Source organism: Atractosteus spatula, assembly GCF_055471065.1.
Source record: "Atractosteus spatula isolate fAtrSpa1 chromosome 10 unlocalized genomic scaffold, fAtrSpa1.hap1 SUPER_10_unloc_1, whole genome shotgun sequence".
Lineage (NCBI taxonomy): Eukaryota > Metazoa > Chordata > Actinopteri > Semionotiformes > Lepisosteidae > Atractosteus > Atractosteus spatula.
This window is the reverse complement of record NW_028296612.1, coordinates 3922699-3937415: the sequence shown is the minus strand read 5'-3', so window position 1 is coordinate 3937415 and position 14717 is coordinate 3922699. Positions and strand designations below refer to the sequence as shown.

The 14717-nt window shown below is 52.8% G+C and overlaps 1 protein-coding gene and 13 non-coding genes across 14 annotated transcripts; 2 read left to right on the top strand and 12 right to left on the bottom strand.

Annotated features, from left to right (window-relative positions):
- Positions 1 to 139: 139 nt before the first annotated feature.
- On the bottom strand, positions 140 to 212 carry trnak-cuu (transfer RNA lysine (anticodon CUU)). The gene has a single exon. It is a non-coding gene; the product is annotated as a tRNA-Lys (tRNA).
- Positions 213 to 740: 528 nt separating this feature from the next.
- Positions 741 to 813, bottom strand: trnak-cuu (transfer RNA lysine (anticodon CUU)). Its single transcript has one exon. It is a non-coding gene; the product is annotated as a tRNA-Lys (tRNA).
- Positions 814 to 1172: 359 nt separating this feature from the next.
- On the bottom strand, positions 1173 to 1245 carry trnak-cuu (transfer RNA lysine (anticodon CUU)). The gene has a single exon. It is a non-coding gene; the product is annotated as a tRNA-Lys (tRNA).
- Positions 1246 to 1778: 533 nt separating this feature from the next.
- Positions 1779 to 1851, bottom strand: trnak-cuu (transfer RNA lysine (anticodon CUU)). Its single transcript has one exon. It is a non-coding gene; the product is annotated as a tRNA-Lys (tRNA).
- Positions 1852 to 2210: 359 nt separating this feature from the next.
- On the bottom strand, positions 2211 to 2283 carry trnak-cuu (transfer RNA lysine (anticodon CUU)). The gene has a single exon. It is a non-coding gene; the product is annotated as a tRNA-Lys (tRNA).
- Positions 2284 to 2814: 531 nt separating this feature from the next.
- trnak-cuu (transfer RNA lysine (anticodon CUU)) lies at positions 2815 to 2887 on the bottom strand. The gene has a single exon. It is a non-coding gene; the product is annotated as a tRNA-Lys (tRNA).
- A 359-nt stretch (positions 2888 to 3246) lies between these two features.
- trnak-cuu (transfer RNA lysine (anticodon CUU)) lies at positions 3247 to 3319 on the bottom strand. Its single transcript has one exon. It is a non-coding gene; the product is annotated as a tRNA-Lys (tRNA).
- Positions 3320 to 3847: 528 nt separating this feature from the next.
- Positions 3848 to 3920, bottom strand: trnak-cuu (transfer RNA lysine (anticodon CUU)). The gene has a single exon. It is a non-coding gene; the product is annotated as a tRNA-Lys (tRNA).
- Positions 3921 to 4279: 359 nt separating this feature from the next.
- Positions 4280 to 4352, bottom strand: trnak-cuu (transfer RNA lysine (anticodon CUU)). The gene has a single exon. It is a non-coding gene; the product is annotated as a tRNA-Lys (tRNA).
- Positions 4353 to 4883: 531 nt separating this feature from the next.
- Positions 4884 to 4956, bottom strand: trnak-cuu (transfer RNA lysine (anticodon CUU)). The gene has a single exon. It is a non-coding gene; the product is annotated as a tRNA-Lys (tRNA).
- A 359-nt stretch (positions 4957 to 5315) lies between these two features.
- trnak-cuu (transfer RNA lysine (anticodon CUU)) lies at positions 5316 to 5388 on the bottom strand. The gene has a single exon. It is a non-coding gene; the product is annotated as a tRNA-Lys (tRNA).
- A 528-nt stretch (positions 5389 to 5916) lies between these two features.
- Positions 5917 to 5989, bottom strand: trnak-cuu (transfer RNA lysine (anticodon CUU)). The gene has a single exon. It is a non-coding gene; the product is annotated as a tRNA-Lys (tRNA).
- Positions 5990 to 8697: 2708 nt separating this feature from the next.
- On the top strand, positions 8698 to 14468 carry nrm (nurim). The gene is made up of 4 exons (XM_088908388.1): positions 8698 to 8889; positions 10953 to 11146; positions 11387 to 11563; positions 12294 to 14468. The coding sequence occupies exons 1-4, from the start codon at positions 8733 to 8735 to the stop codon at positions 12627 to 12629; spliced, it is 864 nt and encodes a 287-aa protein (XP_088764514.1). The 5' UTR covers positions 8698 to 8732; the 3' UTR covers positions 12630 to 14468.
- Positions 9860 to 9932, top strand: trnak-cuu (transfer RNA lysine (anticodon CUU)). The gene has a single exon. It is a non-coding gene; the product is annotated as a tRNA-Lys (tRNA).
- Positions 14469 to 14717: the final 249 nt, after the last annotated feature.

The following is a 14717-nucleotide window of genomic DNA, read 5'->3' as shown; positions in this document are numbered from 1 at the left end:
TCTGCTAAAAACGAGGGGAAAGGGGTGTTTTCACCCGTGTTGAGCTCGATGAGGTCGCGATAGCAACCTCGGACACCGTGGAGGTGTGAGACGCACGGGAATTAACTTGATCCTGTTCAGGTAGAGCAAAAGACCACGCCGCCCAACGTGGGGCTCGAACCCACGACCCTGAGATTAAGAGTCTCATGCTCTACCGACTGAGCTAGCCGGGCTGTGCCGCAGAGAGCAGTCAATTTGATCACACGATTGACTTCATGACTTCTGGCGGTTAAATGAGAGAGAGATTCCAACCGTCGGGAACAAAAGCTGGGCTGGAAAACCTTCCCTGTGAGCTCCCCGCAGCCAGATGACTCCTGAACTGGTTCTGTCCTTCACCCCTCTGCTCTTCCCAGTACCACCACCCCCGGTCTCCTCTGTGTGCTGTCATTGTGTTTGATCTGGTGTGTAATCTTGTTTTGTTGTTGTGGTCGTCCTGTAAAGCGCTGCGAGAAGCCACGTTTAGAGACGCACTATAAAATACAGTTTATTACTATTATTATTATTGTTGTTGTTGTTGTTAAAGAGGCCTGTGTCCGGCGAGAGCCCCGTTATCCGGGTGTAGATGAGGGGGAAGACGCCGCCCGTCTCGAGTTCGTACCGCGTCCCCGCTTCACAGACCCTCTCCCACTTTCCCTCGCGTTTCAGGGGCGTCGGTTGTTGTTTTTTTTTAAATCGCAAATGATAAGAAAATAATTCGGCGCCGCCCAACGTGGGGCTCGAACCCACGACCCTGAGATTAAGAGTCTCATGCTCTACCGACTGAGCTAGCCGGGCTGTGCCACCGAAAGCAGTCGTCTCTGCTCTCGTCACTGACAAGGACTGACTGTCGCCGAGTTTCAGTGACTGTCTGGCGACCTGGAGTCTGACGGCGCGCTCGGTAGATCACGGGTGGAATCACGGGTGATCTATCACACGGGGCAGATTTTCCACGGCGGTTCCTGCGTGTCCGAGAGCCCCTGGCGCGTCTGTTTCGGACGCAGGAGGCTTTGAGGGGTCTGCTAAAAACGAGGGGAAAGGGGTGTTTTCACCCGTGTTGAGCTCGATGAGGTCGCGATAGCAACCTCGGACACCGTGGAGGTGTGAGACGCACGGGAATTAACTTGATCCTGTTCAGGTAGAGCAAAAGACCACGCCGCCCAACGTGGGGCTCGAACCCACGACCCTGAGATTAAGAGTCTCATGCTCTACCGACTGAGCTAGCCGGGCTGTGCCGCAGAGAGCAGTCAATTTGATCACACGATTGACTTCATGACTTCTGGCGGTTAAATGAGAGAGAGATTCCAACCGTCGGGAACAAAAGCTGGGCTGGAAAACCTTCCCTGTGAGCTCCCCGCAGCCAGATGACTCCTGAACTGGTTCTGTCCTTCACCCCTCTGCTCTTCCCAGTACCACCACCCCCGGTCTCCTCTGTGTGCTGTCATTGTGTTTGATCTGGTGTGTAATCTTGTTTTGTTGTTGTGGTCGTCCTGTAAAGCGCTGCGAGAAGCCACGTTTAGAGACGCACTATAAAACACAGTTTATTACTATTATTATTATTGTTGTTGTTGTTGTTGTTAAAGAGGCCTGTGTCCGGCGAGAGCCCCGTTATCCGGGTGTAGATGAGGGGGAAGACGCCGCCCGTCTCGAGTTCGTACGGCGTCCCCGCTTCACAGACCCTCTCCCACTTTCCCTCGCGTTTCAGGGGCGTCGGTTGTTGTTTTTTTTTATAAATCGCAAATGATAAGAAAATAATTCGGCGCCGCCCAACGTGGGGCTCGAACCCACGACCCTGAGATTAAGAGTCTCATGCTCTACCGACTGAGCTAGCCGGGCTGTGCCACCGAAAGCAGTCGTCTCTGCTCTCGTCACTGACAAGGACTGACTGTCGCCGAGTTTCAGTGACTGTCTGGCGACCTGGAGTCTGACGGCGCGCTCGGTAGATCACGGGTGGAATCACGGGTGATCTATCACACGGGGCAGATTTTCCACGGCGGTTCCTGCGTGTCCGAGAGCCCCTGGCGCGTCTGTTTCGGACGCAGGAGGCTTTGAGGGGTCTGCTAAAAACGAGGGGAAAGGGGTGTTTTCACCCGTGTTGAGCTCGATGAGGTCGCGATAGCAACCTCGGACACCGTGGAGGTGTGAGACGCACGGGAATTAACTTGATCCCGTTCAGGTAGAGCAAAAGACCACGCCGCCCAACGTGGGGCTCGAACCCACGACCCTGAGATTAAGAGTCTCATGCTCTACCGACTGAGCTAGCCGGGCTGTGCCGCAGAGAGCAGTCAATTTGATCACACGATTGACTTCATGACTTCTGGCGGTTAAATGAGAGAGAGATTCCAACCGTCGGGAACAAAAGCTGGGCTGGAAAACCTTCCCTGTGAGCTCCCCGCAGCCAGATGACTCCTGAACTGGTTCTGTCCTTCACCCCTCTGCTCTTCCCAGTACCACCACCCCCGGTCTCCTCTGTGTGCTGTCATTGTGTTTGATCTGGTGTGTAATCTTGTTTTGTTGTTGTGGTCGTCCTGTAAAGCGCTGCGAGAAGCCACGTTTAGAGACGCACTATAAAACACAGTTTATTACTATTATTATTATTGTTGTTGTTGTTGTTGTTAAAGAGGCCTGTGTCCGGCGAGAGCCCCGTTATCCGGGTGTAGATGAGGGGGAAGACGCCGCCCGTCTCGAGTTCGTACCGCGTCCCCGCTTCACAGACCCTCTCCCACTTTCCCTCGCGTTTCAGGGGCGTCGGTTGTTGTTTTTTTTTAAATCGCAAATGATAAGAAAATAATTCGGCGCCGCCCAACGTGGGGCTCGAACCCACGACCCTGAGATTAAGAGTCTCATGCTCTACCGACTGAGCTAGCCGGGCTGTGCCACCGAAAGCAGTCGTCTCTGCTCTCGTCACTGACAAGGACTGACTGTCGCCGAGTTTCAGTGACTGTCTGGCGACCTGGAGTCTGACGGCGCGCTCGGTAGATCACGGGTGGAATCACGGGTGATCTATCACACGGGGCAGATTTTCCACGGCGGTTCCTGCGTGTCCGAGAGCCCCTGGCGCGTCTGTTTCGGACGCAGGAGGCTTTGAGGGGTCTGCTAAAAACGAGGGGAAAGGGGTGTTTTCACCCGTGTTGAGCTCGATGAGGTCGCGATAGCAACCTCGGACACCGTGGAGGTGTGAGACGCACGGGAATTAACTTGATCCCGTTCAGGTAGAGCAAAAGACCGCGCCGCCCAACGTGGGGCTCGAACCCACGACCCTGAGATTAAGAGTCTCATGCTCTACCGACTGAGCTAGCCGGGCTGTGCCGCAGAGAGCAGTCAATTTGATCACACGATTGACTTCATGACTTCTGGCGGTTAAATGAGAGAGAGATTCCAACCGTCGGGAACAAAAGCTGGGCTGGAAAACCTTCCCTGTGAGCTCCCCGCAGCCAGATGACTCCTGAACTGGTTCTGTCCTTCACCCCTCTGCTCTTCCCAGTACCACCACCCCCGGTCTCCTCTGTGTGCTGTCATTGTGTTTGATCTGGTGTGTAATCTTGTTTTGTTGTTGTGGTCGTCCTGTAAAGCGCTGCGAGAAGCCACGTTTAGAGACGCACTATAAAATACAGTTTATTACTATTATTATTATTGTTGTTGTTGTTGTTAAAGAGGCCTGTGTCCGGCGAGAGCCCCGTTATCCGGGTGTAGATGAGGGGGAAGACGCCGCCCGTCTCGAGTTCGTACCGCGTCCCCGCTTCACAGACCCTCTCCCACTTTCCCTCGCGTTTCAGGGGCGTCGGTTGTTGTTTTTTTTTAAATCGCAAATGATAAGAAAATAATTCGGCGCCGCCCAACGTGGGGCTCGAACCCACGACCCTGAGATTAAGAGTCTCATGCTCTACCGACTGAGCTAGCCGGGCTGTGCCACCGAAAGCAGTCGTCTCTGCTCTCGTCACTGACAAGGACTGACTGTCGCCGAGTTTCAGTGACTGTCTGGCGACCTGGAGTCTGACGGCGCGCTCGGTAGATCACGGGTGGAATCACGGGTGATCTATCACACGGGGCAGATTTTCCACGGCGGTTCCTGCGTGTCCGAGAGCCCCTGGCGCGTCTGTTTCGGACGCAGGAGGCTTTGAGGGGTCTGCTAAAAACGAGGGGAAAGGGGTGTTTTCACCCGTGTTGAGCTCGATGAGGTCGCGATAGCAACCTCGGACACCGTGGAGGTGTGAGACGCACGGGAATTAACTTGATCCCGTTCAGGTAGAGCAAAAGACCACGCCGCCCAACGTGGGGCTCGAACCCACGACCCTGAGATTAAGAGTCTCATGCTCTACCGACTGAGCTAGCCGGGCTGTGCCGCAGAGAGCAGTCAATTTGATCACACGATTGACTTCATGACTTCTGGCGGTTAAATGAGAGAGAGATTCCAACCGTCGGGAACAAAAGCTGGGCTGGAAAACCTTCCCTGTGAGCTCCCCGCAGCCAGATGACTCCTGAACTGGTTCTGTCCTTCACCCCTCTGCTCTTCCCAGTACCACCACCCCCGGTCTCCTCTGTGTGCTGTCATTGTGTTTGATCTGGTGTGTAATCTTGTTTTGTTGTTGTGGTCGTCCTGTAAAGCGCTGCGAGAAGCCACGTTTAGAGACGCACTATAAAACACAGTTTATTACTATTATTATTATTGTTGTTGTTGTTGTTGTTAAAGAGGCCTGTGTCCGGCGAGAGCCCCGTTATCCGGGTGTAGATGAGGGGGAAGACGCCGCCCGTCTCGAGTTCGTACCGCGTCCCCGCTTCACAGACCCTCTCCCACTTTCCCTCGCGTTTCAGGGGCGTCGGTTGTTGTTTTTTTTTAAATCGCAAATGATAAGAAAATAATTCGGCGCCGCCCAACGTGGGGCTCGAACCCACGACCCTGAGATTAAGAGTCTCATGCTCTACCGACTGAGCTAGCCGGGCTGTGCCACCGAAAGCAGTCGTCTCTGCTCTCGTCACTGACAAGGACTGACTGTCGCCGAGTTTCAGTGACTGTCTGGCGACCTGGAGTCTGACGGCGCGCTCGGTAGATCACGGGTGGAATCACGGGTGATCTATCACACGGGGCAGATTTTCCACGGCGGTTCCTGCGTGTCCGAGAGCCCCTGGCGCGTCTGTTTCGGACGCAGGAGGCTTTGAGGGGTCTGCTAAAAACGAGGGGAAAGGGGTGTTTTCACCCGTGTTGAGCTCGATGAGGTCGCGATAGCAACCTCGGACACCGTGGAGGTGTGAGACGCACGGGAATTAACTTGATCCCGTTCAGGTAGAGCAAAAGACCACGCCGCCCAACGTGGGGCTCGAACCCACGACCCTGAGATTAAGAGTCTCATGCTCTACCGACTGAGCTAGCCGGGCTGTGCCGCAGAGAGCAGTCAATTTGATCACACGATTGACTTCATGACTTCTGGCGGTTAAATGAGAGAGAGATTCCAACCGTCGGGAACAAAAGCTGGGCTGGAAAACCTTCCCTGTGAGCTCCCCGCAGCCAGATGACTCCTGAACTGGTTCTGTCCTTCACCCCTCTGCTCTTCCCAGTACCACCACCCCCGGTCTCCTCTGTGTGCTGTCATTGTGTTTGATCTGGTGTGTAATCTTGTTTTGTTGTTGTGGTCGTCCTGTAAAGCGCTGCGAGAAGCCACGTTTAGAGACGCACTATAAAATACAGTTTATTACTATTATTATTATTGTTGTTGTTGTTGTTAAAGAGGCCTGTGTCCGGCGAGAGCCCCGTTATCCGGGTGTAGATGAGGGGGAAGACGCCGCCCGTCTCGAGTTCGTACCGCGTCCCCGCTTCACAGACCCTCTCCCACTTTCCCTCGCGTTTCAGGGGCGTCGGTTGTTGTTTTTTTTTAAATCGCAAATGATAAGAAAATAATTCGGCGCCGCCCAACGTGGGGCTCGAACCCACGACCCTGAGATTAAGAGTCTCATGCTCTACCGACTGAGCTAGCCGGGCTGTTCCACTGAGAGTAGTCGTCTCAGGTGTCCAGGGTACAGGAATGAATTTAGCCCTTTTTTTTAAAGAAAAAAGAAAGAAAGAAAGAGAAGCTGAACCTTTTTTAAAAACCGTATATAACGCGGGGAGATTCGCCCACTCGGACAAAGGCAGAAACGCCGCGTCTGGAGTATCTTCAATATGCGAGCGGCGTGATGTCACGTCAGTCAAATCAAATCAAAGTTTATTGATCAAATGCACTACAGTACCGCGTGCAGCAGTAGCTGCAACAGTCGGAGCTGTTTTTCAAATTGTGCAGAAGTTTCACCCGGTTCAGTTAGCGCTCTCTCTGTGTTAGCATGGGCGGGAGGATCTGTGTGTGTGTGTGTGTTTTGTGTCGGGCTGAAGGGGAAACTTTGATGCGTTTATTTGTTCACAATTTAGTTGTTTTGGACGGACTTGCAGAGTTCTGTGTGTTTGCAGGCAGTTAAAGGTGTTTTTTATGATTGAAGGATTTTGATATTGTATTGTACCGTTTTAATAGAAGATTTGGAAAGAGAGCATTTATTTCTAGTCGATGTGTTAGTCATTCTGGGTAACTTTCACATCCATAAATCAAAAGGGTCTAATAACCCCCCCCCCCCCCTTTTAGTACTCCTGAGGGGGGAGCTGAAACGCTATTTAAATTCTATTAAAAATCAGAGAAATAATCAAGCAAGGAAAACATGATAGATGTAAAAAAATACAATTTGATCACACGATTGACTTCATGACCTCTGGCGGTTAAATGTTGTTTTTTTTCCTCTTGTACCTGTTTCTGATCCTCTGGTTGTAGTTGTATTTCTAAATTCTTTATCCGTTTAATAATTTTTTTTTAAAAAAAAGTCAGAGTCGCGTGTGAACCGGCCTCTTGCTCCAGATAAAAGAAAAAAAAAAAGATCCGATGAGGGAGAGAGATTCCAACCGTCCGGAACAAAAGCTGGAAAACGGCGTCCTGGCCAAATTTCCCATCAGCCTTTATCAATCATGGCCTCCTAACAATTCCCCTCTATAAATTGGCTTAATTACTCTGCTCTCCTCCCCACTGTGTGTGTGGGGAGCGTTCTGGTGCACTATGGCTGCCGTCACATCATCCAGGTGGGGCTGCACACTGGCGGTGGTGGTAGTGGGATCCCCCTGACCTGTAAAGCGCTTTGAGTGGAGTGTCCAGAAAAGCGCTATATAAGTGTAAGACATTATTAATTATTATTATTATTATTATTATTAAACCTTCCCTGTGAGCTCCCCGCAGCCAGATGACTCCTGAACTGGTTCTGTCCTTCACCCCTCTGCTCTTCCCAGTACCACCACCCCCGGTCTCCTCTGTGTGCTGTCATTGTGTTTGATCTGGTGTGTAATCTTGTTTTGTTGTTGTGGTCGTCCTGTAAAGTGCTGCGAGAAGCCACGTTTAGAGACGCACTATAAAACACAGTTTATTACTATTATTATTATTGTTGTTGTTGTTAAAGAGGCCTGTGTCCGGCGAGAGCCCCGTTATCCGGGTGTAGATGAGGGGGAAGACGCCGCCCGTCTCGAGTTCGTACCGCGTCCCCGCTTCACAGACCCTCTCCCACTTTCCCTCGCGTTTCAGGGGCGTCGGTTGTTGTTTTTTTTTATAAATCGCAAATGATAAGAAAATAATCCGGCACACACAGCCTGCTTCTGCAGGACAGCCTCTCCTGAACCGGTTCTGGTCTTCACCCCCTCTGCTTCTGCTGTATTCAGAGCCCCCCCCCACCCCATAGACTGCCTCCTATAATAATAATAATAATGGCTTACACTTATATAGCGCTTTTCTGGACACTCCACTCAAAGCGCTTTACAGGTCATGGGGATCCCCTCCAGCCCCCGGATGATTAATAATGCTGTTGTTAGTTAGTCCCTGCTTCTCTAACTAACTCCTCGCCGACTTTCCCCTCACGTTTCAGACAAACGCCACGATAAGAAAAATAACGGAGCGACGTGGGGCTCGAACCCACGACCCTGAGATTAAGAGTCTCATGCTCTACCGACTGAGCTAGCCGGGCCGGGGTGCTGGGGGCGACCGGCCTCACAGACGTCGGGCAAGACTCGCAGGGCCCTCCGAGTCCCGACAGCGGCGAGGGCCCAGCTCGCTTAAAACCTTTCCTGGCCCGCTTTGTGGATGCAGAGAGACAGTGATTCGGGTTTTTTTTTTCCCCTGTGTCTCGCCGCGCTGGGCGGAAACCCGGGCGCAGGGGCTCCCCCTGGCGGCCGCCGGGCCTCACTGCAGCGCCGCTCTGGGCGGAAGGGGCTGGGCGAGACGGAGACAGACAGAGAGAGAGAGAGGAGGTTGGGCGGCGCTGGCTCCTTTCTTCTTGTGCGTGTGCGTGCGTGCGTGCGTGCGTGTGTGTGTGTCTCCTCTCCCTCTGACGCCCATGGCCGCCGTCGCCGTCACCCTCCCCAGCCTGTGCCTGGCCGCCCTCACCCTCCTCAACTTCGTCTTCGTCTTCGGCACCGGCGCCGAGTTCGTGCGCTTCCTGTCGTTCCGGGCGATTTATCGCAACCTGACGGGCGGCGCCCCGCTGTGTGTAGGTGGGTGGGTGGGTGTGTGTGTGTGTGTAGGTGGGTGTGTGTGTGAGAGCGTTTATCCCTCACGCCTGATCCCTCACGCTGTGCGCCCGTTCATACGAGAAATGCATGAGCTTTGATCGCAGCCTGCGCCAGGTCAGTGTGTGTGTGTGTGTCTCCTCTCCCTCTGACGCCCATGGCCGCCGTCGCCGTCACCCTCCCCAGCCTGTGCCTGGCCGCCCTCACCCTCCTCAACTTCGTCTTCGTCTTCGGCACCGGCGCCGAGTTCGTGCGCTTCCTGTCGTTCCGGGCGATTTATCGCAACCTGACGGGCGGCGCCCCGCTGTGTGTAGGTGGGTGTGTGTGTGTGTGTAGGTGGGTGTGTGTGAGAGCGTTTATCCCTCACGCCTGATCCCTCACGCTGTGCGCCCGTTCATACGAGAAATGCATGAGCTTTGATCGCAGCCTGCGCCAGGTCAGTGTGTGTGTGTGTGTGTGGTGGTGCACATTTTCACAAAACGCTGCTCTTTTTAAAATAAAATAATATATCGCTCAGTTTTCCTGCAATCTGTTATGATTGGGGATAACCACACCCCCTCCACCGGCTGGTTTTCATCCGATCCAATCACGTCGCGCCTGGCCGCCCAGAACCATCCAATCAGGATGCCGAGCAGCGGTCACGCCGAGCGGGAGTCGACCAATCGGGGCCGGCTTTGCTACCGGGAACGAGCCAATCGCGGGCCGAGAAGCGGGCGGGGGCCGGTCCGCAGGGCCCGTGACCCACGTGGGGGGGGGGGCAGCGCTGTCATTTCCTGATTGAGCTGAAAAGAGGCGTTTTATTCAAAATAATGTGTTTTCTTAAGTGCTCGCATCGCCCGCAGGAGCTGAAAACGCTCCTTTACGAAGCGATTCGAAGGTGGTCCGCCATGATTCCGTGTTTTGAGATTTTATTCTGGTCGACCGATTAGTTATTCGTAATTAATTGTCAAATAATATTATATGCATATATAAAAAAGACTGCTTCCGCAGGATCCATCTATCTGAAATCAATAAGAGCTCTCCTGGAGCTACTCGGATCTATTGGAGGGAAGTGTTTTACTTGTTTTCTGCTTAAGAGAGGCAGGCAGATGTTTCCCTGTGGTGTAAATACAGTCGGTGTGAAACCTCGTAATAAAAAAGGCTCTCTTCTCTCCCTGCTCTGCTGTTCATCTTCCACGCAAACGCTGCACACACTGGTGTTTGTGCTTTGCGCGCAGCTCGGTGATCGTGTCACGACACGCTGCATTCATGAAAAAAAACACGTCGCCGGGGATCTGCGCACCAGCCCGGCTAGCTCAGTCGGTAGAGCATGAGACTCTTAATCTCAGGGTCGTGGGTTCGAGCCCCACGTTGGGCGGTCTTCTTTTTTTTTTAACATAAACAACGACTTAAAAAACGTTTTACACCCATTTAAAGTCACTTGAAGGATTTCTCAAATAATTGGAGTCAATGTGCTGGAGTGTCCAGTCAGTGTGTGTGTATGAACCCCTCTCTCTCTCAGTGCAGTGTTCATGTACTGGAGTGTCCAGTCAGTGTGTGTGTATGAACCCCTCTCTCTCTCAGTGCAGTGTTCATGTGCTGGAGTGTCCAGTCAGGGTGTCTGTATGAACCCCTCTCTCTCTCAGTGCAGTATTCATGTACTGGAGTGTCCAGTCAGTGTGTCTGTATGAACCCCTCTCTCTCTCAGTGCAGTGTTCATGTACTGGAGTGTCCAGTCAGTGTGTGTATGAACCCCTCTCTCTCTCAGTGCAGTGTTCATGTACTGGAGTTTCCAGTCAGTGTGTCTGTATGAACCCCTCTCTCTCTCAGTGCAGTGTTCATGTACTGGAGTGTCCAGTCAGTGTGTCTGTATGAACCCCTCTCTCTCTCAGTGCAGTGTTCATGTACTGGAGTGTCCAGTCAGTGTGTCTGTATGAACCCCTCTCTCTCTCAGTGCAGTGTTCATGTACTGGAGTGTCCAGTCAGTGTGTGTGTATGAACCCCTCTCTCTCAGTGCAGTGTTCATGTGCTGGAGTGTCCAGTCAGTGTGTGTGTATGAACCCCTCTCTCTCTCAGTGCAGTGTTCATGTACTGGAGTGTCCAGTCAGTGTGTCTGTATGAACCCCTCTCTCTCTCAGTGCAGTGTTCATGTACTGGAGTGTCCAGTCAGTGTGTCTGTATGAACCCCTCTCTCTCTCAGTGCAGTGTTCATGTGCTGGAGTGTCCAGTCAGTGTGTCTGTATGAACCCCTCTCTCTCTCAGTGCAGTGTTCATGTACTGGAGTGTCCAGTCAGTGTGTCTGTATGAACCCCTCTCTCTCTCAGTGCAGTGTTCATGTACTGGAGTGTCCAGTCAGTGTGTCTGTGTGAACCTCTCTCTCTCTCTCTCTCTCTCTCAGACTCAGTGTCCTGGGGAGATGCCCTGCGTGACCAGGCTGTGGTCAGGGCTCTGTGTGTGGACGGGGGGCTGGTCCTGCTCTTCGCCCTGCAGCACAGCGCCCTCGCCTGGGCTCCTGTGAAGCAGGCCTGCCAGGCTGTGCTGGGCGTCATGAACAGAGCCTTCTACGTGTTCACCACCGCGCTGGCGCTGCAGGTACCCCTGTGCCCTGTGTGCCGTTGTCTGACAGGCGCGGGATGTACATGTGTGATGTCAGACGTGTGTGATGTCATATAGGCTGTTTGCATATATTGTCAGACTGTCAGTGTGTCTGTTGACATCTGTCAGTGTAGTGACATCTGTCAGTGTGTCTGTTGACATCTGTCAGTGTAGTGACATCTGTCAGTGTGTCTGTGGCCTGCAGCAGTTGAACCCGTGCCTGTCTGCGTGTCTCAGGTGATGATGCGCTGCTGGCGGCCGGTGAGTGGCGCCCCCTGCCTGTGGTCGGTGAGCTCCGCGCCCTGGGACACCTGGCTGCCCCTGCTCTGCTTCGTCCTGCACTTCGTCTGCTGGCTGGTCATCTGCAGCATCCTGCTCATCTTCGACTACCCCGAGCTGCTGGGAATCAAGCAGGTACTGTACTTGTGCCTTACTCACACCCTACTCACACCTTACTCCCACTCCACTCACAGTCTAGTCACACTGTACACCCAGAGCTGTCCTGCTCATCTTCGACTGCCCCGAGCTGCTGGGAATCAAGCAGGTACTGTACTCATGCCTTACTCACACCCTGCTCCCACTCCACTCACAGTCTAGTCACACTGTACACCCAGAGCTGTCCTGCTCATCTTCGACTACCCCGAGCTGCTGGGAATCAAGCAGGTACTGTACTTGTGCCTTACTCACACCCTACTCACACCTTACTCCCACTCCACTCACAGTCTAGTCACACTGTACACCCAGAGCTGTCCTGCTCATCTTCGACTGCCCCGAGCTGCTGGGAATCAAGCAGGTACTGTACTCGTGCCTTACTCACACCCTACTCACACTCCACTCACAGTCTAGTCACACTGTACACCCAGAGCTGTCCTGCTCATCTTCGACTACCCCGAGCTGCTGGGAATCAAGCAGGTACTGTACTTGTGCCTTACTCACACCCTACTCACACCTTACTCCCACTTACTCGCACGGCACACTTTAGCCACCCTGCTGGCCTTCGGCACCCAGCAGGCCCTCACACTCTCAATCACAATTTACTCACTCTCGCACGGCACACTGTAGCACGCTCCGGCTGGGCACCCAGCACTCATCTCTCACCCCCCCCCGACTCCATACTCACGCCTTCCTCCCCCCCGCGCCACAGGTGTACTACCACTGCCTGGGCCTGGGCGACCCTCTGGCCATGAAGTCACCCCGCGCCCAGCGGCTGTACGCCCACCTGCGCCACCCGGTGTACCTGGAGCTGTGCGCGGTGCTGTGGGCCGTGCCCTGCCTGCCCCCCGACCGCCTGCTGCTGGCCGCCGGCCTGACCGCCTACCTCAGCCTGGCGCACTCGCTGGACCCGCAGGACTGCGCCTACCTGGGCGCCCAGCTGCACAGCAAGCTGAGGCTCTTCTCCGAGCCCCAGGGCAGCGCGGGCAGCGCGGGCAGCGCGGGCAGCGCGGGCAGCGCCGGCGCCCCCAACCACAGGCAGGACTGAGGCGGGCTGGGGGCTCGCTCTCGGGGGACCGTCAGCGCCGACCCCTCTCTCTCTGGGTACTGTCACTACTGACCTGTCTCTCTCTCTGGGTACTGTTACTACTGACCTGTCTCTCTCTCTCTGGGTACTGTCACTACTGACCTGTCTCTCTCTCTCTGGGTACTGTCACTACTGACCTGTCTCTCTCTCTCTGGGTACTGTCACTACTGACCTGTCTCTCTCTCTGGGTACTGTTACTACTGACCTGTCTCTCTCTCTGGGTACTGTTACTACTGACCCGTCTCTCTCTCTCTGGGTACTGTTACTACTGACCTGTCTCTCTCTCTCTGGGTACTGTTACTACTGACCCGTCTCTCTCTTGGGGGACCGTCAGTGCCAACCCGTCTCTCTCTCTGGGTACTGTCACCACTGACCCGTCTCTCTCTCTGGGCACTGTCAGGACTGACCTCTCTCTCTCTTTCTGCACACTGTTAAGACTGACCTGCCTCTCTCTCTCTCTGCACACTGTCAGTACTGGTCTGTCTCTCTCTGGGCACTGTCAGGGCTGACCTGTCTGACCAGACCTGCGGTCATGGACAAACACTGGACACTCGGGTCACGCACCAGGCAACAGTGTTTGACAGCTGGTTGCGTTTCGGACCTGTGTCCCTACTCTGAATGGAACTGTTGGATTAAGGGCCAGAGGTGTAGAGTCACTTGCCAAACAGTCTTGTAAAATCAGGATTGTATCTGCTCTCCGGGGGCATTTGTGTCTGTGGTGTTTTTATAAAGAACTAAATATTTTTTTTTTAATTTGTATGCATTTACCCCCTGCTCTGTTAGATCCTCATCTTCACCTCCTGCCCTGTTGTGTGTTTGTGTGTCTTTATTAGTGAAGGATTCAGTAATAAGTGTGGTGTGTACAGCAGAACAGGAGACACTTAGAGGAGATCCCAGAGAATCCCTCAGCAACAAACACACACAGCAGAACAGGAGACACTTAGAGGAGATCCCAGAGAATCCCTTAGTAACAAACACACACAACAGGACAGGAGACACAGTGAGTAACAGTCCCTCAGTAATAAACACAACAGGAGAGGAGACACAGTGAGTAACAGTCCCTCAGTAATAATCACAACAGGAGAGGAGACACAGTGAGTAACAACCCCTCAGTAATAAACACACACAACAGGACAGGAGACACAGTGAGTAACAGTCCCTCAGTAATAAACACAACAGGAGAGGAGACACAGTGAGTAACAGTCCCTCAGTAATAATCACAACAGGAGAGGAGACACAGTGAGTAACAACCCCTCAGTAATAAACACACACAACAGGACAGGAGACACAGTGAGTAACAGTCCCTCAGTAATAAACACAACAGGAGAGGAGACACAGTGAGTAACAGTCCCTCAGTAATAAACACACACAACAGGAGAGGAGACACAGTGAGTAACAGTCCCTCAGTAATAAACACAACAGGAGAGGAGACACAGTGAGTAACAGTCCCTCAGTAATAAACACAACAGGAGAGGAGACACAGTAAGAAATAAGAGTTCAGGTAGAAAGTGATAGGAGAACCTTAAGTGTTTAATGGATGAATGCTGCGTTTTTATGTTTTAATTCTCTTTGAGTTTGCACTGTGTTCTGTATTTAAAGCAAAAAATGTCTAATGCACTCAATAACTGCTGGAGCATCGTTTTATACAGAGAAACCGCCTGCAAAGTGTTATTTTTGAAAAATAACAAAGCAATAATTTTTTAATGTAAGCTGTAGGGTCTATTTTTATACTAGGGCTGTTATGAGAGGAGTCACACTCGCCTTGCATCGTGTGTAATAAACTCTGGTTTTTAAAAAAGAGTCTGATAAGGACGTTTTTGTTGGTGACAGTGTTTGTCAGTGTGGTTTTGGCTGTGTGTTAGTGTGTGTGTGTTAGGGGCTGTGTGCCAGTGACTGTGTGTGTCAGTATGTGTGTGTCTGTGTGTCTTTGTGCCAGTGACTGTGTGTGTCAGTATGTGTGTGTCTGTGTGTCTTTGTGCCAGTGACTGTGTGTGTCAGTATGTGTGTGTCTGTGTACTGTATCTCTGTGCCAGTGACTGTGTGTGTCTT